Below are 24,673 nucleotides of genomic sequence, written 5' to 3' on the forward strand. Positions count from 1 at the left end.
ATTGCCTAGGCCTTCTCTTCTTTGGGCCTAACAACTTTCATAACAAATATATATGAAGAAGGAGTTTTGGGCTACCACTTAGAAAGGAAATGCCTCATTCGTCAACTCCCTCGACCGGAGACTTGGGGGACTCCTACTATATGCTACTGCACCTTGATACTCGGAAGTCTCATGACCACTCAGTGACTTGGATTTTTTAAGTCTCCAAACGAGAAGTTTTCCTTACTCGGGAAATTAAGGGAGCACTACCTCAACCTACATGCTTCACTCACAAAGTTTCAACAAAAGGAAAAATTCAAAGAACTTAGTGAAGAAGGCCTTGGTGTATTTAACACAATACGTTGAAATGAAGCACAGCTTGTTTATTGATATCTCCGATAAGTTACAAATATGTACATATACATGAATCAAAATAAACAAACAAGAGGGAGCATTCACAAAGGTTGCTCAGGAAAAGTCTCAACAGTCGGCAGAGCCCCAGAAAGAGGAGGCACTAGAGAGTGATTATTCAGAGCCTCAGTACTAGGCAGAACCCCAGAAGGAGGAGGCACCGAAGGTTGATCATTTGGAGCTTCATTACGCGATACAGCCCCAGAAGACGAAGGTAATAAATGCCTTTGGAACAAACCCACAAACCTTTGATGATCAAGTAAAATCTGACCATCAAATTCTTGCAGCTGGTCGAGCTTCCTCTTCATGTTTGTAGCATGGTCATGTGCGAGCCTATGCAACTGTTTATTCTCATGCTTGAGCCCTCTGATCTCCTGTTTGAGACTTATCACTTCAGCCGCCAATGATTCAACTTGGTGGGTTCGAGCAAATAAGCGTTGAGGCATATTAGACACAGAACTTGCACACTGAACACTGAGAGCCAGAGAATCCTTAACAGCCAACTCATCAGACCGTTTGGAAAGTAGTCTATTATCTTTGGGAGTAAGAAGGTTCCTGGCCACCACCTCAGTGGTCATATCATTCTTCATCACAGAGTCCCCAACGGTAAGAGGACCAGTAGGGGATAAGAAAAATGGGCGCCATATGTTGTCTTGAGAAGGCATGGCTGCCTCTTCACCAAAGTTCAAGTCAAAACGAAGGTCGGATGAGCCAGACATTCTCAGAAATGATGAAGGAGAAATGAGGTGCAATAAATCTCTGAAGTAAAGGGAAAATTCTTACAAGCAATAACTCTCTGAATGTACTTCTTGCACACAATTGGTGCCTTTATAAAAGAAATGACAACAGGGCCGTTGGTTCAAAAATCGAAGAGACACCACTCTCCAGATTCCGAAAAGGCACCACTTTCCACACCCAACATCAGCTCCTCAGGTACCACAGATAACTTTGCCACAGATCTCTGACAAAGTTTAGACACATAAATTTTGAAGGTCCAACTACCCTACTATTACCCACAAGGGTAAAGGAACAACACCACTGCTTGATAACTAGAAAGTCCCAATGTGTGTCAACCTCCATGCTCCATGGTAAGGCAGACTGGCAAAAATGCCCAACCTTTACTCATATTCGAGAAAACACTCCCAACAAGATTGCTTGCTTAAATTTTGAAAAGATACTGCTATCCGAATCTCAAGAGTCAGACTCCTAACATGATTGCTTTCTCAAAAATCGAAGAGGAACCGCTCTTCGAATCTCGAGAACCAGACTCCCAACAGAATTACGTGCTCAAAAATAGAAGAGGCACTATCCTCCGAATCTCTAGAGCCAGACTCCCAACAGGATTATTTTCTAAAAAATCGAAGAGACACTGCTCTCCGAATCTCAAGAGTCAGACTCCCAATAGGATTGCTTTCTCAAAAATCAAAGAGGCACCGTTCTATGAATCTCGAGAGCCAGATCTTCAACAGGATTGCTTGTTCGAAAACCGAAGAGGCACCGCTCTCCGAACTTCGAGAGCCAGATTTCCTTGGATAAAGCTTGTCTGCAATCTTCACACACAACATCAGCTTTCTAGATATCACATACCACTTTTTCAAAGTGCTTTGACAAAGTTAAACCACGTGAAGCTTGCAGCTCCCACTACATTGCTATGACCAAGAAGGGTAAAGAAATAGCATTACTACTTGTTGTTAGGGAGACTCTTATATATGTCGACCACAATCCTCCACAGTCAGGTAGACCTTCAAATAAAAAAAATGCTCAACTATTCTTCACATTCGAGAGGGCACTTTCAGCAGAGTCTCTCGAAATACTCAGCTTCCTTTCTTCCAGATAATACCTCTGCAAACAAGCCACACCAGAGCAAGAGTATCTCATATCATCAGGGTTAAAAGCAAGAGTATCCCATATCATGCTTTTTCCCTGTCTTTTCCTTTGACCTTGTTCTTACCTACAAGACAAGGAGAAAGAAAGCAATCAGTCAGCACTTGGAATCAAGCTTCCAGTCAGGAACTAACTGCCTGGAACCCCTTGCCTGATTACTTACCTGGCATTGCTCTCGAGTACTCATCTTCAACATCTTATGCTTCCAGATAAGATACCACATCTGCCTGAGGAACAGATAGGGCAAGTGAGAAGGATACAAGGAAGCAAGTGGAGACAAGCTTAACAGAACAAGTGCTGATACATCCACTACTTTGTCAACAGCAAAAGTATCCTATATCATCAGGGTCGAACGTACTCTAGATTTGATGGACTTGTTTTGACCCTCAAATTCTTGAGTCGGCCTTATACTATGGAGGAAACCAGAAAACCCTCCAGCCCAGTTCAAGAATAAGCCTGTGGAAAGTTACTTATTCAAAAGCAAAAGTATCTCATATCATCTATTCTCCATTTGCTTCTCCTTATCCTTGTTGCTGTTTACGACACAAGGAGAAGGAGAACAATCAACCGGAAGCCGAAGTTGAACCTCCGATCCAGGTTGCTTGCTTGGAAGTCTGATTGCTTACCTTGTCTATTACCTCTTTCGGTAAATCTCCTAGCTCGGCAACTTGGGGGACTCCTACTATAGGGTTTTGTATTGCACTTGACCAATCCCGAAACTACAAGTAAGCTTCAAGTGAAATTGATACATTACCTTGTGCATCTTCATCGGTTAAAGATACCACCCCTGGATGAAGGAAAAGTACTTCCAGAGAAGATGTCACATCTACGTATGAGACAGATAAGGCAAGTGAAAATGATACCACACTTTGGTACTTAGAAGTTTCGTGATTACTCAATGGCTTGGATCTTGCAAGTCCCCAACCGAGGAGCTTCCCTCACTCGGGAACTTAAGGGAGCACTGTTTGTACCATACTTGACCAATCCCGAAATTACTGAGCACCGGTCAACGTTATACTGTCAAGGACCCAGAAGAGTTTCCCACCAACCAGGAGGCCAATCACAGCGCGACACGTGTCGACATCAGAAGCCAATCATAACGCGACACATGTCAACATCAGAAGCCAATCACAACACGACACGTGTCAATGTTAGAATGAAACTAGAAACTCTCTTCTATAAATAAAGATCATTCTCTCACAATATTTCCTAATGTCATTTGTACTAAATCATTCACTTGTACTCACTAAAGGAGAGCTTGAACCTATGTACTTGTGTAAACCCTTCACAATTAATGAGAACTCCTCTACTCCGTGGACGTAGCCAATCTGGGTGAACCACGTACATCTTGTGTTTGCTTCCCTGTCTCCATCCATTTACATACTTATCCACACCAGTGACTGGAGCAATCTAGCGAAGGTCACAAACTTAACACTTTTTGTTGTACCAAAGTCCTCACTGATTTTGTGCATCAACAAGGTTCAAAATTTTCACTATCTTCATGGTAAAATGGATGACTTAGTACCACATAGAGTTCCTATGAGTGACTTAGTAAAATGGGAAGGGTTCGAATCCCCTTCGTGTTTTTTTAAATATCGAAATTTATCCTAGATAATAAATATTAGCTTGCAAGCCTTGCAGATATCTTAATGACCATATAAATATTACATGCTAAATATGTAATCACAAACCAAGGTTCTAAAAAACGTTAGGCGCTAGTCGGACGATGGGCGGCGGCGGGTAAAGGCCTAGCGCCTAGGCGGATTTATATAAATTTATTATATATCTTCTAAATAAATGCTTATTTACACTAAAAAAATATACTTGTATAGATAATAAAAGAATTATAAAATACAAAACTAATACACAAAGTACATCTATCCAACAAGTTCAATATTTAGAAAATGGTAAGCATATAATCATAATGAGAAGTATTGTTGGATGATAGACTAAATTATTCTTATTTATGATCATTGCATTAGATTGAGTATAGATTAAATAAGTCATATGGCATTTAAATGAAATATATATATATATATATATATAAACTTTTGAAAGAGAAAAGCCCACGTAGTGGGCTGTTGTGAAATTAAAATCCATTGAATGTGCACTCCACCTCTCACATTACCCAAGGTGAGTGTGCACTCCACCTCTCACATCCCAAATAAAGTAAAACACCTTCCCAATTTCCAATTAAATCTGTTCGGTTCTCATCTTCCTTATCTCTTTTAGAAGAATCAGAACCACAAAGTGAAACAGAAAATGCAGCTCACACAGTCGCACCGCCACACTGAAATGTCAAATACCCTCTCTCTCTCTCTCTCTCTCTCTGCGCATACTCTCTCTTCTTTCATTTGCTCACAAACGGCAAATTTGCAGAAGCTCGCCGAGATCGGAAGTTGCAGATTCAGAGTTGCTGCGCGTTTAGGATTTGCAATCACCTAGACGGGTACGGTCCACCCGGGACTTAGGCTCGCACACCTATGGCTCACTGGACCTGGGTATGGTGTCCTCTAGGTGCCCCGGAGCTTCATGGAGACGAAAGGAGAGAGGGTTGACACCATTGATGATTTTGGTACCGTCGTCGATGGGTGTGGGTGTGTAAATGGGTGCGTGAGTGTAGATTGGGTTGAGAGGGAGAGTCTGTGCGAGAGAGAAGGGGAGAAAAAGGGAATGAGCTGAGAGAGAGGGAAATGTTAGCGTGGGTAGGGAAGGGGTGGGGAAGGGGTGGGGGGTTGCAGGGAAGGGGAAGGGGGGAGATGAGAAGGGGTTATGGGGATGCAGAGAGAGAGAGAGGCGAGAGAGAGATTTAATATATCGCGATATTATTGATAATATCGATAATATCGCGTACATTAACGATAATTAAATTGATAAGTGTAAAAATATCATTTTCTTAAAAAAACGATATTATCGGCGAAATATCGATATTTTGTACCATGCTTTGAAGGAGTTTTAAAACTTATATTTAAGTTTTATTTCATGAGTTGGAGATGGTGTTAGGATAGATAACACCGTTCGTTAAGAAAATAGTCCAGTTGCGCCAAATAATTTATGTCTGACCGTGTGGGCCCCAGTCAGAAATAACCAGACAAAATGCCATTTTCAAATTTGAAAACGTACGGACGTTAAATTGATGTTTTAGATGGGTCTGGATTCGGGAAGAAGCCTATTATATCTTTACTGGCTTTCCCGGCATATCTTCACTTGCTTGAGTTGAGTTCCTTCGTCCTTAGTATTAAAACACACAATTCTAGCCCTCTTCACTATCAATCAAATCTCCCAATCCCTAACCCTAAAAACATATCCACAAAATTAATTACTTTCGCCATCTTCAGTCTAAACACTGCTAGGGTTTCAATTCTATGCAATTCAATCGCAATGGCGCCTCCGACCAAACCCAACAAGCTAGCCACAGACGATTCGGAGACGCCGTCCAACAATCTCTGGGTTGGGAATTTGGCCAGCGACGTCACCGACTCGGATCTCATGGACCTTTTCGCCCAATTCGGTGCTTTGGATAGCGTCACCACCTACTCCTCCCGGAGCTACGCCTTCGTCTTCTTCAAGCGCGTCGAGGACTCCGCCGCTGCCAAGGAGGCATTGCAGGGTGCCCTTCTGCGCGGAAACCCTGTTAAGATTGAGTTTGCCCGACCGGTTCGTATTGATCTTTGTGCTTCGTTAGGTTTATTTGGTTGTTTTTGTATGATATTTATCGATTTCTTTGTTTTTCAAACACGAGTTTTGGGTTTATTTGATTTCAATCAAATTGTGCCTCCCGATTTTCGCAAAGTTAGAGTATGAGTGATGCGCTTATTAGATTATAAACTAAAGAAATTGGGAAAGTTTCGCTTACAAATCTAAAAGGTTAGGCATGAAGAAACATAATTTATAATGGGAAACTAAGAAGTATGTGGACGCTGATAATTTTGATTCCAGCGTATGTTTTTAGTGGGAAACTAAGTAGCCCTTGTTTTGCGCCACCGTATGTTTTTAGGTATCCCATTCTAGAGTGCTTAGAATCAATAATTTTCATTCCAGCGTTTCTAAATGCTGCAAAAGTCGATAATTTTCAGGATATGAAGGATATTTATAATGTATCATGCATCCATTGCTAGGATTTTTCCAACCATTTCATGAAATCCTGTTCGTTGTAAAAGTTTAACAATTAGCAAGATGCGTGCTATTGTGACCAATTGAATCCATAACCAATTTAAGTCTCAAAACTGCGAAACAGAATTTACATCAGCGATTAGGTCTCTGACTCTCCCCATATATAACTTTTCTAATATAATAAGAATTTGGTAGTAGCTTAGCTGTTATTTGAAATATTCTTCTTCTTTTTTCCCCACGGATAGGAGTGATTTCAAATATTATTGTGACCTGCATATCAGATGTTACAAAACATATATACAGATGCTCAACTCAAAATTGTGAATCGATCTCAGTTAGTACAAAGGGGGGTTTCAGTCGAAACTGAAGCACCAAAATCAATATGTGTGCACATACCAATCTCAAGGCTCAGTTATGAGTTATGAACATTTTGAAGTCCAAAAACCATTGAAATGAATCCCTTAAACATCCCCATGCTCCAAAACAGCAAAACGAACGCACAACTTCAGCCTTTGTTGGTCTCTGCGAATCACTAAATACAACTCCCAGTAACATGATAGGTGATTAATTTGAAATCCCTTTGTACAGATAGGTGATTGATTTCAACTTAAAGGCACAACACAAAATTATGAACCAACGTAAAAAAGTTGTGTTTCAGTTTCATATTAATTTAGCACCAAAATAGGCGAGTTTTAATTTCAACTTGAGCACAAAAATTGATATACGTGCACTCACCAATCTTAGTTGTGCTTTAGTTTCAATGTTTTAGGTGCAGACACAACAGAAAGGTTTATATAACCATTTCCAAGCTCCCAAACTGCAAAACAAACACTATCTCCTGTGAATCAAAACTGTGAAACAAACACTACCAACTGCGAAAGATCAACTACGATTCCTATATTAAATGATTTGAAATCTTATTTTAGTCACATTGACTGTACACAATACTTATTACCTCGACAAATAACTAAAACACTTACCAATGCCAGTAAGTGCACAAAGGCGTGTTTCTGTTTCAAGCTAACACCGAAGTGTGAGTGTTTGTGTAAGCAAGAATCTCAAATGATAGTTAATCAACTGTTGAGGTGACCAGATCTGACAAATTCTAGTTTGATGGCCTGAATTAACTACGTACTAAGCTTCACAGTCTTCTTTTACCACCCATATAACGTATGTTTGAAATCCTTTGATTTTTATAAGTTCAGCATAACTGTGTTCCAAGAAACGAATTAATAGGAGAACAACTGTTGTGGAACGAAAGTTACAAAATGATTGTATAATTCATATTAATTGGATCAGATGATGGGACTGTGCATCTCTGTATTTTTTTTGTTGCAATACAAGTACATAAGAGAGATATCTACCTTTTTGTTGCAAGACAAAAAAAAATAGGTAGGGCACTGTGCATCCCTACCAATGTTATATCTACCACTGGCACAGGCATTCCAGTGATGTGTTCTTAACTATGCATGCATTAGCCCCCATGTCCGGATGTGGCTTACTTCAAATTTTTGATGCATTCGTAATACATGTGGATTTTCTTCCTCTGCTTAACAACTGTTATACAAAGTGTTTTTACTCTGAGATCACTTTGTTTCACTTGTTGTTTATTTTTTTCCTCGCCTTGAGATAAATTTTTGCAGCTTTTTTTTACAATTTTGGGGAACTGAAATTTGTCGTTCTTACGCACTATTTACAGGCAAAACCTTGCAAGAATCTATGGGTAGGTGGAATTAGCCCATCTGTCTCAAAGGAAGAATTAGAAGAAGAGTTTTGTAAGTTTGGAAAAATGGAGGACTTCAAGTTCCTTAGAGACCGTAATACTGCATTTGTTGAATATTTTAAATTGGAGGATGCTTCTCAAGCAATGAGAAACATGAACGGGAAGAGATTGGCTGGTGACCAGATACGTGTTGATTATCTTCGATCGCAACCCTCGAGAAGAGTAAGTTTATTATTCATAACTTCAATGGTATTTCCATGTGTATATTATTGCGGTTCCAGGACTTTGTAGGTTAGCAGAAATATTGCGAGTGAAAATTCACTAGAGAGCAGTAATAGGCTCACTGCGTGGCAAACTCTGGTGCTGATACTTTGTTTTGAAGGATTCTTTCTAGGGCTATGTGGGTGTCTAAGGACATGACACTCCCACCTGAGTAACAATGCCAAATATATTACACTTATTAAGTGGATAGAAGGAAAGGAGTTAACTGTTTTAGAAGGGTTATGCATTTTTGTGGAGATACTTATCGTGTCTAATATTTCAATCATTTTAGTAAATATGATAATTTTCCATGATTGCATATTTTTGAATGTCATAAACTGATAATCATTATTTTGTTGTTTACATGGAAAAAGAAAAGACCAAAGAAAAACTAAGAAACAATTAACCTAGGCCGGGAAACACCAGCCATATTATCAGCAAGAATTTGAATCAAACAATCAGGAGGAGCATCTATTAACAATTGTTTATTGATCAGTGTACTGTGATTAATGCATGATTTGCTTGTTCGCTGTAACATGTCTGTCTTCGGTTACTTATTAAAACACTTTCTGGTTTCCTTTGCTCTTTTGAACAGGAACAGTGGCCTGACTACAGAGACGGACAGTTTCCAGCCAGAAACACGGGGCCTGATTCTCACAAAAGACAACAGGTGAGTAATAAGCTACGTACAGTGTTCTACTAGAGATTGTGAACTTTTAGAATGTTGATTGTGTATATGTTTGTTGCTTCATAAGAATGATTTGTTTGCTGGTTATGTCACACAAGGTGCATCTTACCTCCAATATATAACTTGAGTTGTAGACTTACCTTTGGTCCTAGGATCTGATTTATGGATTTGTGGGTTAGACAGAAGATGGAAATCTGTATGTGAATTCCAAGTAGGAGTAAACTTCTCAGTTGTGATTATTTTCTCAAAGTTTTGTGTCATGTTGCAGTATCCTCAATCTTCCGGGGGACGAAAAGGTGACAGCCAACCCAGTAATGTTCTTTGGGTTGGTTATCCTCCTTCTGTTCAGATTGATGAACAAATGCTCCACAATGCCATGATTTTGTTTGGTGAGATTGAGAGAATTAAAAGTTTTCCTTCAAGGCACTACTCCTTTGTTGAATTCAGGAGTGTAGATGAAGCTCGGCGGGCCAAGGAGGGCTTACAAGGCAGGCTTTTCAATGATCCTCGGATTACAATTATGTTCTCAAGCAGTGGGCTGGCACCTGGGAAAGATTACCCTGGCCCTTATCCTGGAGTCCAAGGACCTAGATCAGATATGTTATTCAATGAACATCCATTTCGGCCTTTACAGATGGACATGTTTGGTCATAACCGTCCAATGATGTCTAATAATTATCTTGGAGCTCTACCACAAAATGGCATTCTTGGACCAAATGCTCCAATGAGGCCTTTAGGTCCTCAAGGTAGGTTTGACCCTCTGCTTTCAGGCCCCGAACTTAATGATTTGGCATCACATAATAATTATCAAGATGGAAGTTCCAAGAACCTGATGGGTCTCAACTGGAGGCAGCTGTCTCCTCCCACACCTGGGGTCGTGTCTTCTCCTGCGCCTGGTATTAGGTCACACACGAGACCTGCATCTAGTGCATGGGACGTTTTGGATGTTAACCAATTTCAAAGGGATGCTAAACGGTCAAGGATAGATAGTCCTTTGTCCATAGACGACCCTCCATATCCGTTGAGAAAGATTGATGACCATGGATTAGGGTTCGACTCGTCTTACGGACTTGGTCCAGTAATTGATGGAGGTGCTTCTGGACCATCTATGAATGTCCAAGGGAAGAATCACCTTAGTCCAGCTGGTGTAAGGGTCTCAGTTGGAGGGCTTCCTGATAATGATTTTATATGGCGTGGAACTATTGCCAAGGGTGGAACACCTGTTTGCCATGCTCGCTGTGTCCCTATAGGAAAAGGAATAGGAAATGAGCTGTGAGTACAATTTTCCTTTCATCTTCTTTTTTTTCCCATTTTCTTTGGGCACTCGAATGGCATATTTTATTTGTTTTACTAAGAACATGTACATGGATTCCACTGTGCTATCTGCTATGGTATTTGGGTAAAAGTTTATTGTCAAGTTACCAAGAAACCGTAGTATTTCACAATTGTTCATATTTATCCATGCAATATCAGCTTTCTCATGATTACATTGATAACTGTTTCTTATTCGTCCTGTTATACATTCTCAGTATTTTGGAAACTAAATTATGGTTTCGACTGATGTTCCAAATGGTGTATCTTGAAAGAGGGTCCAAGTGAAGTTGATCAGACGCCTTACTGCACACCTAATAAAACAAAGTCGTTTAGCGTGTAGGCTTTTTTGGTCTAATGCATGTTCCATGACACCCTTTTTTATTTATTTAATGTATTTTATGTATGGATAGATGAAGCCGTTACTATTAGCAGTTTGTCTACTTTATGCTAGAATCCCCTGAAGCATCCCTTTTGAACTTAATAAGACTATTAGCATAGAAGGGTACAATAGTCACCTAATTATTTATGTGAAAAATTCACATAATTATTTATTTTTTATTATGATCTTCCTTTCAGGGCTACCTATCCGGCTATACCAATGCTTTAAACTTTTCTTCTTTATGGTTTTGCAAGTTTATAGTCTCAGACTAATACTTCTTACCTATCCTTCACCCTAAAGAAATAATATTTGAGTTAACTCGCAATCATACGTTCCATATGTATTTCAGTACGTAGGTGGATAGTTCTTGAAGTGTATAAATCAAACAACTTGGTTATAATGTAGTTAAATCCTTATTATGATTACTAAAAGCACAAAAGTGAGTTCAGACTTGCTAATATCCCTCTTTATTTTCAAACTGTTTCCAGACTCTATGATTTTGGACTTCCAAAATATTTATTATGTTTCTTTTGTTATATTTCTGGATAATCTTTGAAATTTAAACTTAGTTGCCCCGTATCTTATATCAGCATGGGTTGTGTTTGGTGTGTGACTAGAGAATTCTCTTGTTTGTGTTTAATGTATTTGTATTCTGTTTTGCAGTCCTGGAGTTGTTAATTGTTCGGCTAGAACTGGACTGGATATGCTCACAAAACATTATGCTGAGGCCATTGGATTTGATATAGTATTCTTCTTGCCAGATAGTGAAGATGATTTTGCTTCCTACACTGAATTCCTTCGTTATCTAGGTGCAAAAAACCGTGCTGGTGTTGCAAAGTTTGATGATGGGATGACCTTATTTTTGGTGCCTCCTTCAGATTTCTTGAAGAATGTTTTGAAAGTTGCAGGCCCTGAACGTTTGTATGGTGTGGTTCTCAAGTTTCCACAACAAGGTCCTAGTACTGCCTCCATGCACGAACAGATGCAGCCTATGCCACCTTTACAGTTTATAGACAGACAGCAGATTCCTTCTTCACAAGTTGAGTATAGTGTAATCCCACCGAATGATGATCATATTTTACCTATGGATTATAACAGGGTTTTGCATGAGGGCTCGAAGCTTTCTGCAAAACCACTGTTTCCACCTACTAGCGAGTCCTCTAGAGTGCAACCACAAGACTATGCTTCTAGTAATAGTGCTGCAGTATCACAAGCTGGAGTTTCATTAACTCCTGAACTTATTGCCACTCTGGCCACTTTACTGCCTGGAAATGCACAGCCGTCTGGTCCAGAAGGTGCTAGGGTGCCAGTATCCTCAGCAGCTAGGCATTCATTTCCTGCTTTTGCACCAAGTAAAGTATCCTCTCCTGGATGGAAACAAGATCAACAAATTTCTGATCATACTGGTCATGCATTACAACAGTTAGGTAGTCAGTTTAATCCACACGAACAGAATCTTTTGCAGTACCAGCCTTATCCATCTGTTCCATACTCATCCAACCATTCTGCCCCACTGGCCCTTGGTATCAACCAAATCCCAGACTCTTCTACCAGTCAGCCCTTGCAGTCTGCAAATCCTTCTAGGCCTTTGAATAATTTTACAATCCCTTCTCAAGGTGGTGGACAAGTTACTGGATCCTCTTATCTCAGCCAGTATCTGGCTGAAGCTCCTCTTGGTACTCAGAAATCAGCACATGGAACTGGGTTGTACAATCCACCTGTTTCTCAGCAACATAATAATTCCATGGCCTTTTCTGATCAGACTTATGGTGCTAATTCGCAGTCTCAGACCATTCTGCCATTAGCGGCTGAAAAGGTAAACCCAGAATACCCAAATCAAGTGCAGCAACTTCAGTCTGCACTTATTGGGGCTGGTCAGAGCGCCCCAGATGGTGAGGCTGACAAAAATCATCGGTATCAGTCGACGCTCCAATTTGCAGCTAACCTCCTCCTCCAATTACAGCAGCAACAACAGCAGCAGCAAATGGGTAGTCAAGCAGGGCGAGGGTCTGGAAGTCAACAGTGATAATTATTATCCCATATAGGTATTTTCCCGTCTCTGGCTTATGGCTATTTTTTTTTCTTTGCATATGATCAAATTTATGTGCTAGTATAATAGTATTTGTTTTATATTAATTAATGCCATAGGTTTAGCACATATTTCCTTGGGCGATTGAACAATATGTGATGTGCTCTTTCTAGAGAAAAACACATCTTTTGGAAGTATGAGTCGGCCAACTCATGTGTTTGTTTCTGCTTTTTGCATATGGTGAAACTTATGTGCTAGTTTTCGTTTTCTATTACTTCAAGGATAAGTTTAGCGAATCATTCTTCTTTTGATCGAACTATATATAGTCTACATTCCTGGTTGCATAGACATCCACGTTCAGTTATTTGTTTGTGTCAGTGACTTTGTACTTTGGTATGAATGTTTTTTCTAGAAAAACATGCATCTTTGAAAGTTTTGTTAGTTGGCTAATCTATTTGCTTGTTTTCTTTTCTTTTCATATGGTGCAACTTATGTGGTTGTAATTTTTGTGTAATTAAGTCCTTAGGTTTTATAACATCTTTCCTAGGAAGAAGAATTGTAGAGCTATATATGATGTGACATGTCTGGTTGGATGGGGTTGCTGATGCAGAATAATATCTAGGATATTATTATTTAGTTTCCTATATTATTTTATATACCTATTTATTATGGAATTAAGATTACTTTCCTATTTCTAGTAGATTTAGGATGGCTTTTTAGTCAAAATGGTCCTGAGATTGGCGTAACTCCTCAATTTGATCCCTGAGATTTGAAATAGATAGAAGTAGTCCCTAAGTTTGTCCACTAATTATTTTGGTCATTCCGTGAAAAATCTCCATTAAATAAGAATAAAGTGACAAAAATTCCCTCAATTTTTGTCAAATCATTTTCGCTCATTGGTTATTAAACTGAGGGTATTTTTGTTATTTTGGTCCTTATTTAACAAAATTTTTCACGGAAGGACCAAAATGTTTGATGGTGGACAAACTCAAGGACCACTTCTAACGATTTCAAAATCTCAGAGACTAAAGTGAGGAGTTATGGCAGTCTCATGGACCATTTTGGCTAAAAAGCCATTTAGGATTCTTTCATATTTGTTGTAGGATTAGGTTACTTATTATAAATATGTGCTTTGTAATTGTATTCGGGCAGTTGAATGATTGATTAAATGGATTTTTTCTGAGTCTTTATTCTATCTCGATCGTCCTCTCTATAGTTTTATTCTATTCCTGTCTGATTCTTCGAAATTCTCCTCAACCTCCCTATTTCCCTATCTACTATCTCTCTGATCTAAAGTTACATACTGGTACTACATCACTTGCTGCAGGCATACTTGTATTCCGTGATTTGTTTGTAGAACATGGTTCTGGTTTCATCAACATTTTCAATATTGTAGAGTAGTTGGCTTGTGAGTGTTCATGCATGTCTAGATACCAAAATCACCAAAATATCTTCATAAATAAAGAAAAATGTTGTACCAGTATTAAATTATAATTTCTATAAATGTACTTTTGTGTTTTCACAAGCAAATATGTAACTGGAGTATATCACATACCCATACCAGTATCCTGGCTATCCAGGTATGTACCCAACAATTAGACAATATGATTTTTGCATCTCATCTATATGATGTAAGCCCATCAGTTTCAATTCAGCAAATGTTGAGAAATAATCTAGAGTGCATTCATTTGAATCATATTGCTTCGATTTGAATGTAGAATTGAAGATAGTTGTCACATTCTGTTTTAGTTACTTTTTTCCCCTGGGAGAAATGGGCTTTTCACGGCCATGATCTTTAGAGAAGGATGGACCGTTTGGTATCTATCTTCCTATCAATAGTTGACAAATAACTTGATATTATTTGATATTATCATTTGAAGATTATTTGAAGGAAGGAATTGGGGTTTGGTTTTGGGAAGATGTTTATCGGTGGTGACTATTACTAGGGTTATTTTGATAGAAAGGAATGTGCAGAAATTTGAGGATGTGAGGGGTAAAGATCTATGTGGGGAGGGAGAGGTTCGTTGTTTGGGTTTGTCTTTGGGTATTGGTGTCAGCAAAGTCTAGGAAGAGGTTTGCTGTTGCAAATTGCGATCATGAGCAAATAATGGTTTTTGTAAACTGGATTGCTTGATTGCAAGCATGCAAAAAGAATAGACATGTTCATCCTTTCTTGTTGGATGTGTGGGCACACAAGAAAGGATAAGATTAGGAATGAGAATATCCAAGGTAAAGTAGGAGTAGCCGAAATTGAAGGAAAGATGAGAGAAAATCAGTTACGGTGGTTTGGACATGTGAAACGAAGGTCTACTGACACTCCGGTTAGAAGATGCGATTACGAGACAGTGATTCAGGACCGAAGGGGTAGAGGAAGACCTAGAAGGACTTTGGAAGAGACTCTAAGAAAAGACTTGTACTTGGATCTAACGGAAGAAGTGACACAAAACGAGCGCAATGGCGTTCTAGGTTTTATATAGCCGACCCCACTTAGTGGGAAAAAGCTTTGTTGTTGTTGTACATCAGATCAGATGTCATGTTTTTCAGTTTATGAAAAAAGAAGACTCTGTTGAAGGGTTTTGTCTTCTTTTTTCCATCAGTATGCTTCTACCATGTGGTACGCGGTAATTTTATTATTTGTAGGTTAAACTCATTCCATATGGCTTATTTTCTTCTGTCTTTTTGAGACTTACTTTAGGGCCTTGTCAAATTGTAACTATCATAAGTAATTATGTTTTGTAAAAATTCAGCTGTTTCTTCGAACTCTGAAACCTTTTGGTTTCTCTGGGAATAATGTGACGACTTGTTTAGTCGAGGTAAGTCCGGGGAAAAACATGTTCTTGGAAGAATGCTACTGACGAATCTCATGCGGTTACTAGGCCAAGCTTTCAGCTCCCATCCATCCGATTCGATTCTATGCAATGTCTTGCTAATTTCGGCATATATAGGAACATATGAAACAACTTACTCTCCTATTGTGTTCTCTATGAAACAAAACAATTAAATGTTTTTAACACTACCAGAAAACGGGTTATAAAACCTTGTACTTCGTTTTTCCTAGGATCTCGGAGGTTATACGCCACCCTTGTTTGTTTTGCTTTTGGTTTGAGTGAAAATTATAGATGACAGCATACCGAGAATGTTGAACATCACATTGTTATTCGTCTATGATAGAAACCACCTACCGTTCCTGCTTATAATTGCATCTATATGGCAGAAATGGATGAAGGAAGGAGACGGAGCTGAGGTCCGGTGAAATGCTATTTTTCAGTTAATAAAAGTTCATAACTGTTACGAGAGAGAGAGAGAGAGAGAGAGAGAGAGAGAGAGAGCCATTGCTCCATTTAAAGCTTCAGCCCCACCTAAGGTGCCAGCTGGACATTCCACTAACAAACTATCTTTACTAAAGGCAAATCAACATAACAGAAATTTTAATTATTAATATTAGTGAATAAGGAAATCACTAATCCTATCATCACTCCCCCCTTGAAGAACAACCTTGTCCTCAAGGTCATTAAAGCTGAAAATCTAGACATCCGGAATGGAACTCTTCATACTCTTCCCAAGTAGCATCAATCTCTTTTGACCTGCCCAATGTACCAGTAGCTGTACTCGTGCAACAACACCCTTCTTGTACATTCTCCTGGCAAAGATTGCCAAAGGAGGATCCTGCATTTTATCAGTTACTTTAGGCAATGCAGTACTAGGTTGTACCAGACTTCCAAGGCCTTTCTTAAGGCAACTGATATGAAGCACAAGGTGTATCTTGGAAATGGGAGGTAGCTTCAACTTATAAGCAATTGGACCAATCCTTTCAATGAGCTCATAAGGACCATAAAATCTGGGATGTAATTTGTGATTGGCATGAGAGGCTAGAGACTGCAGTTGGTATGGAACCAACCTGAGATACACAGTCGCCCACCACAAACTCCCTCTCAGTCCTATGTTTATTGGCATGAACTCTCATTCTATTCTGAGCAACTTCCAAATTTGTGTTCAACATCGAAAGCAGCTTGTCTTTGTCTAGCAAACCTTGTTCCATTGTCTCCAAGTTAGTTGTTCCCTTCTGATAGGCAGTCACATGAGGTGGTGGATACCCATACACTAACTTTGATGGTGTAAACTTTGAAGAAGTGTGATAGAAAGTGTTGTAATTCCACTTAGCCCAGGGTAACCAATGAACCCATTTCTTAGGCTAATTTCCTGCAAAAGACTTCAGGAAGGTTTCAAGACATCTATTTACCACCTCAATTTGCCGACCACTCTGTGGATGGTAACCAAGACTCATGCATAGCTTTGACCCTTGTAACTTAAAGAATTCCTTCCAAAAAGCACTAAGGAATATTGGATCTTTGTCACTAACAATGGTAGAGGGCTTCCCATGTAGTTTAAACACATTGTCAAGAAACAACTGAGCTACTAAGGTGTCAGTATAGGGGTGTGCTAATGACAAAAAGTGAGCATACTCCGTGACCCTATCAACCACAACTAGTATAACTGATTTACCGTGACATAGTGGCAGGCCAACAATGAAATCCATACTGACATCAGTCAAAATTTACTGTGGAATTGGAAATGGTTGAATCAAACCTGGAGGAGAAAGAGTTTCATACTTATTCTGTTGGCAAGTGTTGCATTTAGAAATGAAGGCTTTGATGTCTTTCTTCAATCCAGGCCAGTAGAAGTCCTTTGTGATCCTGTGATAAGTCTTCAGTACAGCCAACAATTGGGGTGGAAGGGTGTTCTTCCAATATGTTCAGGTTCCAAAGAGAGTTAGGACTAATAACAATCCTGTTTTTATATTTCAAGAAGCCATTGTCCATTTGGTAATGAGACTAAGTAAGTTCCCCAGAAGGATAGAGTTTTCTTCTTCACAATCTTGAGTTTTTGCTTAATCCACTCATCCTGTTCATTTTCTCTTCTCAATTCATCTAACCACCCAAAATAGGGTTAAGAAATGGAAGAACAATTGATTTCTGTCAATTCTGAGTTATCACTTGTTAGAACCATGAACCCTTGAAAGTGCAGCTGTCACCACATTGTCACACCCTTTCTTATACCGGATCTCGTAGTCAAATCCTAGTAATTTGGTTACCCACTTTTGTTGAAAAGGAGTATTTGCCCTTTGAATGAGAAAGTACTTCAAACTGCAGTGATTAGTTTTTATAATGAAGTGTCTTCCTTTAAGATAGCTATGCCATTTTGTCATAGCATACACTATAGCAATAAGCTCCCTTTCATAAGTTCGTAAGTTGACAGTTTTTGGTTCTTAGGTCCTAGAGCCTGATTAGTCAAGGCTATAGGCTTCCCTTGTTGTAAAACTGCCCCTATGCCATTACCTGAAGCATCACACTCGAGTTCAAAGGAAATCACTAATCCTATCAGTCTATGCAAGCATTTGATTGCCAGCTCAACTTTTGTTGACTCTGCGCCTTCTACGAGTTTTGTCGCTTAGATTTGCAAGAACTAAAGGTTTTCTATTTTCAGTTATGTTCCGACCAACCTGCAAGTGAGGTAGGGAATCAAGGACTCAACGATCGCTAAAGAAACAAATACAGGTGTTCTTTCTGGATGTCACTGCCAGTTTATATCTCCATTGCTATTTGAAGTTTACCTAGCACGAATCTTCAATAACCATATTGTTTTTCGCGTTTTTGAGTTCATATTTTCCCTCCCACTGATATTGAAATTCCTCTTTGGTTTGCCGAGGGATGTGCCATCTGCGTATTCAACCTTTGTGTTATACGTCGTGTAATTCTTTGTTTTCGTATGCCCCAACTTACGTTTTCCTGCACTAGTTTCCATTCAAAACATTTCCACCCATCGGCAAAGCTATCCAGTCGTTTCTTTTCTTTGTCTTGTGAGCAAAGCATCATTTTCTTTCATTGGGTTCGATAATCTGTTAAATAATGTCTCGTTATCAAGCTAATCGAGCTGTGTAGACCACTGATCATGCCAACTAAAGCAAAATTAACAAGCGTTTGTCCTTGGTTTTTTATTTTCGGGGTTGTAACGAACGTTTATGTCTGTAATTGGACTTGTAGGTGTTCGGGGTAAATTTGGAGTTTCACGTAATCGACGACCGTTTTGCAATCACCAAAAGAAAGGGTCCTTCGGAGAAGCTCAAAATCCAGGAGATATTTTGTGTAGGCTTAAAAGTTAAAAAGCACGTTTGGCTTGTTCCAAAAGGTCAACATGCCTAATTTTTGTTTTTGTTTTTGTTTTTTTTTTCAGTTTTTGCAGCACATACAAATGCAGTGATGTTGCCCCTTGTTTTTTTGTTTTTCGTTTCCTAGATTGTTAGTTTCAACCTGCTCTTTAATTGAGCATTTGTGCTCTCTCTCTCTCTCTCTCTCTCGTTTTCACTTCCAAGGAGACGTGGGAGAAGCTACATTGACTATAATAGATGTGCTACCCCTACGCATCCGAGCTTGAATCCCTTTTGAGTAACTAAATAGTCCAGAATCCCGAAAATATAAAGAACTTACTGTTCTTAAATAATAATTGGAACAAAATCCCGTTTTCACAAAAGGAGAAAAAACATTTGCAAGAGTCATCCATTCCTAGTTTCAAAGTAGGCGTATGAGTTGAACACAAGACTGTTGTTTATTAATGAAGAGGAGTACTATTAACAGTAGTATTAGTTAGTGTAGTCCCATGAGGTTTGAATTGGAAAAAAGAAGAGGAGCATACCAGATGGCATTGTGTCTGCTCAGAATTTGTACTCCGTGCCTGAGAAATTAGGCACACTCTTCCACGCCTATGCTTAGAGCGTCCAAGTAAACGAGCTGCTAAAGCTTAATTCAACAAGATTAACCAATATTTGACCAAAAAAAAGAAGAAGAAGATTAACCAATACTGTTTTGTTCTTGTTGACGGTGTGTCGAAATTTATGGAGTTTAATTGATTTGTAGAGATTCCATGTAAATTTTTTATTCAATTCTCTTGAAATCTTATGGGAAGATGTGAGATTTGTGGATGCTTAAAATACACTTCAAAATCTCTCTAATTCCCTCTAATTCCTCAACTTTTTCAAATTCTTTAAAATAAAATTCTAATTGAATACACCCGGAATGTTAAAAACTACTTTAAAATTCTAATTAAATACACCCAGATTTCTAAGGATTTTTAAAAACTATCTTAAATCTTGATTGAATACAGATTCAATTTCAAATAATCACTTAAAATTCTGATTGAATATACCTAGATTCATTAAAAGAATAAAATCCCTCAAAATCTTAATTGAATACACCCCCCAAGGTTTTTTCGGTGTTGGAGAATGTCGGAACTTGAACGAGCTAAATGTGTTAAATGTAAGAACTGCAAGGTTAGCAGAAGAAAAAAAAAAAAACTTTTTGTGAACTTTTTTGGGCCAAAAAAGGGAAACATAACCTAATATGTATTTTAGGTGTTGCATTCAATTGAGATTTTAAAGGATTTTACAAGAGTTATAAGTTTGTGGAGTTTAATGGATTTTCATAGACTCCATGTGAATTGTAGATGAGTTCATTCAAAATCTTAGAGGGAGTGGTTTGATATACTAAAGCCTAAAAACATTAGAAAATCCATCAAAATCCTTCACCTTTAAAGTACTTTAAAATCATATCTTAGTTGAATACACAGCCTTAAAGACTACTTTAAAATCTTGAATGAATACATGTCGATTTCTATGGAGTTCATAAACTTTTTTAAAAGGGTAATTACAGTTTACCCCCTCCACTTTGTGTTCAATTAAAACTCTTGAACCCCACCTTAGGCTAGCTAGACTATTAGGAATTTTATAAACAAAAAAAACTTAAATTTGTTGTGAAATTGAGGATACGTGTGCTGTGGAATATAAGGTAAATAAAATACAATATTTATGAGGTTTGGCAAGTGTGCCTACATCCTTGGGACAACAGTAGTATTTCTTTAATTATTTGAAATAATAGGTGATAGGAGCATATTTATGCGACTTAGTTAGCTTGTTTTCTTGCATTTTCATAGCTAGTTTCTACTTATTAGAGTGTTTTAAGCTATTTTCGTGTGTTTTCAGGTTCAATTGACAAAGTTGGCAAGAAAAGTGCAATTTGGAGCATTTTAGAGCAATTTTGGGCCAAGAATGGATAGCACATGCATGGAGCAAGGTGGATGGACGTTTTTGGAGTTCAAGAGGCTAGGAATATGCTGAAGAGATGAAGAAAATAAAGTCAAGATGACAAAGAAGATAAGGAATCAGCTAAAAGGAAGGAACATTATCCAAAACCTTATATTATCCAAACTAACCTTATCTTATCTTATCCTATCCTAATCATATCCTACCTTAATTCCAGCTACAAGGGAGGTATCAACTTCACATTAAAATTACCTAAATACCCCTTTCTAGAAGCCCTATTCCTGATCCTAAAAGAGTGCCGCACTTAGCCTTTCTAGAAGGTTTGTGCCGAACTCCCTAATCCTTTTCCCCCTGGAATATAATGTGAAGTGTCCTTTTTCCTTGATGATTTGGAGTCCTGATTCCTCTCCTTCTCAGCGTTTGCCGAACCCTAGCCTTATATATACATATCTTTGCCGCATAATTCAATCATCACCACCACAATTTCGCACCACATACACAAGAGAGAATTTAGAGAGAAAAATACACCTGTGTGTCGTATCTTTGCAAGGAGAAGAAGGAGCTTTGTGTCATGCCCTGCAGCCAAGGATTGTGCCAAATATGCCATTGGATTGCTGGAGCGTTTTTGGGTTCTTTCTATCCTTAGTTTTAGTCCAATGTTTAGTTTAATTTGGTTTTCAATTATGATGAACATGTGTAACTAATTTCGTTTTAGTTAGAGGTGAATTCAAAGCCATGAACATGTATGTGATATGAATTGATTACATCCTGTTATGATTTCATGAATCGTGGATGCAATTTACTTATCTATTTGGTTGATAACTTGTTCTTGTGTGTTGATTAAGGAGGCCTACTTAGTTTGCTTGCAGAGATTTGATGCTAGAATATAAGGGAATTTCACCTAATCGTTATGAACTTATATTCACAAGTAGTAAAAGTCACTAGTCATGATTGTGTTAAGTGAATTCTTGGCAGGAGTATCATGCAGTTCATAGTTACGAATGCCTTGTCAATGCTTATGATTTTCATAGAACTTAATAATCTTTGATATGTATCTCTATCATCCTGTTCATATAGGGAACTTGATAAGAATAATTTGGTTGTGTTGCTATGTCCAATTCAATGAATTTATGAAAATCTGAAAGTTAATTTTTGCTTCTCACGATTAATTTGGGGCATTATCATTATGGTTTATCGAAAGAATAACTGGAAATCGATTTGTATGCATGTGTGTCATGTGTGGAGAAGGACCCTCTAACTAGTCATTCACCCTTTAAATCACCAATTTCGTTCAAAGTATTTAGAGTCTTTAAATCTATTTGCTTTTAGTCTTAAATTCGTCAAAAACCAAACCCCCTTGCTATTTCGTGTCCTTAGGTTAGAATTTGTCTAGATTGGTTGTTTTTCATTGTTTTGAGTCTTTTTAGTTTAGTTTTCTTCCAAATCACCCTCTAGTTCTTGTTTTGAGTCAATTTAACTTCGTTTGTGTGTTTTGAGTCAATTTAGTCTATTTTGAGTAGTTTAAGTTTAGTTTTCTGTTTTAGAGTCTAGTTTTGTGTTTTAGAGTTTAATTTGTGTTGATTAGCATCCCTAACTAATCCCCGGCCTAGAACGATCCCTACTTACACGTACTACAACTATCTTAATAGGGTTTAATTTGTGTGTTAGTTTTTACCACATCAAATTTTGGCTCTGTTACCGGGGATTAGCAAAATTGCTAATCTTCCCTAGACTTGGCATTCGTGTCGTGTTTTTCGTGTTCGTGTCATTTTCGTGTCATACCTGATATCTTAACGGGTCGTGTCGTGTAACACCCGTTAAAATAAACGGGTAAAATGACCCGACCCGAAATCGACCCAATAATATTAACAGGTAATATGACCCGACCCGTTACCCGTTAAGGAAAATATATTTTAAACCAATAAATAATCAAATGAAAAACATAATACTAAATAAGTATATACATTCCATATTATCACATTCAAAACATAAAAACACAATTTGTTTTAAGTATATTTTCGCTTACCTAAAGTCTTTAATAGTTTTTTAATTAATGTAGAAGTGTAAAAAAAATATAGAAAAAAAATATATAAACACTCGTAATGACAAGCTTTATAACTTTCATGAAGAGCCTAACTTCGAAATTCGCCACTATAATCATATAATTCATAGATCAAAATTTAACCGTTGATTGTTGTTTACATTTATGCTTCATTGTTCTCATCAAATTTCGTTTTTTTAGATTTTCTTTTTTGAAAACATGATCTATTAGAGGGTGCAGGTAGATGAACGGTTTGGATCGTTGATATTATATTTAGAGTTTTACGGTTAGTGAAAATATTGCTTGATGTTTATCAAGTTTCTACAAATTATATGACATTGACTCATATTTCAGTTAACCATAAATATCGAAACGTGATATCATCTTCTTACATCCACCAGATGATCATGTTTTCAAAAAATAATTTTAAAAATGAAATTCAGTAAGAAGAATAAAGCGTAAATGACAATCGACGGTAAAATAAATTTAAGGTTTCACTACTACAAAATTATCTATTGTTGGCGGTCCAAAAACTTTTTTCAACGATCCAACCGTCAAACTAATTTGTACACATTCCAAGATTGCATATTTAAAAAATCGTAAAAAACAAACATTCAGAGATTACGTAACGGAACAAAAGTTTTCGACGGTTATAAACGAAAAATCACAATTTAACGGTTATTTTAGCTCCGATTTTGATGAATTTTTGCAGATACACTCCTCGACCCTATAAGAATGTAATGAATAAATTTGATCTTTAATTTAAAGTATTTACAATAGTGGATACCACAAAAACTTATTTTATACTTAATAGAAGTATAATATTAACTCTAAGTGTTTGTTTAATCTACTGTTTTGACGCAATAGGCATTCTACAAAACTTTTTTCAATGATCCAACCGTCAAACTTATTTGTACACATTCCGAGATCGCATACGTAAAAAATCGTAAAAAACAAACATTCAGAGATTACGTAATGGAACAAAACTTTTCGACGGTTATAAACGAAAAATCACAATTTAACGGTTATTTTATCTCCGATTTTGATGATTTTTTACAGATACACTCCTCGACCCTATAAGAATGTAATGAATAAATTTGATCTTTAATTTAAAGTATTTACACTAGTGGATACCACAAAAACTTATTTTATACTTAATAGAAGTATAATATTAACTCTAAGTGTTTATTTAATCTACTGTTTTGACGCAATATGCATTCTACAAAACTTTTTTCAACGATCCAACCATCAAACTTATTTGTACACATTCTGAGATCGCATACGTAAAAAATCATAAAAAACAAACATTCAGAGATTATGTAATGGAACAAAACTTTTCGACGGTTATAAACAAAAAATCACAATTTAATAGTTATTTTATCTTCGATTTTGATGATTTTTTACAGATATACTCCTCGACCCTATAAGAATGTAATGAATAAATTTGATCTTTAATTTAAAGTATTTACACTAGTGGATACTACAAAAACTTATTTTATACTTAATAGAATTATAATATTAACTCTAAGTATTTGTTTAATCTACCGTTTTGACGCAATATGCATTCTACAAAACTTTTTTCAACGATCCAACCGTCAAACTTATTTGTACACATTCCGAGATCGCATACGTAAAAAATCATAAAAAACAAACATTCAGAGATTATGTAATAGAACAAAAGTTTTCGACGATTATAAACGAAAAATCACAATTTAACGGTTATTTTAGCTCTGATTTTGATGATTTTTTATAGATACAC

At 37.5% G+C, this 24,673-nt stretch overlaps 1 protein-coding gene across 4 annotated transcripts; it reads left to right on the top strand.

The window, feature by feature from the left end:
* The first annotated feature begins 5,395 nt into the window (after window positions 1-5,395).
* On the top strand, window positions 5,396-21,690 carry LOC114820332 (flowering time control protein FPA-like). Of its 4 annotated transcripts, XR_011574544.1 has the most exons (7): window positions 5,396-5,931; window positions 8,087-8,332; window positions 8,967-9,041; window positions 9,328-10,331; window positions 11,416-12,797; window positions 18,266-18,336; window positions 18,823-19,116. XR_011574544.1 is itself a non-coding variant. In XM_029090914.2 (6 exons), the coding sequence occupies exons 1-5, from the start codon at window positions 5,656-5,658 to the stop codon at window positions 12,776-12,778; spliced, it is 2,964 nt and encodes a 987-aa protein (XP_028946747.1). In that variant the 5' UTR covers window positions 5,396-5,655; the 3' UTR covers window positions 12,779-12,797; window positions 18,823-19,116. The 4 variants fall into 4 exon arrangements, 3 of the variants coding, with proteins under 3 accessions (XP_028946747.1, XP_070666594.1, XP_028946748.1); XM_029090914.2 differs by lacking the exon at window positions 18,266-18,336; XM_070810493.1 differs by lacking the exons at window positions 18,266-18,336; window positions 18,823-19,116 and adding an exon at window positions 20,814-21,690 and having other exon boundaries at window positions 5,420-5,931.
* Window positions 21,691-24,673: the final 2,983 nt, after the last annotated feature.

Source organism: Malus domestica, chromosome 13 (assembly GCF_042453785.1).
Source record: "Malus domestica chromosome 13, GDT2T_hap1".
NCBI classification, from domain to species: domain Eukaryota; kingdom Viridiplantae; phylum Streptophyta; class Magnoliopsida; order Rosales; family Rosaceae; genus Malus; species Malus domestica.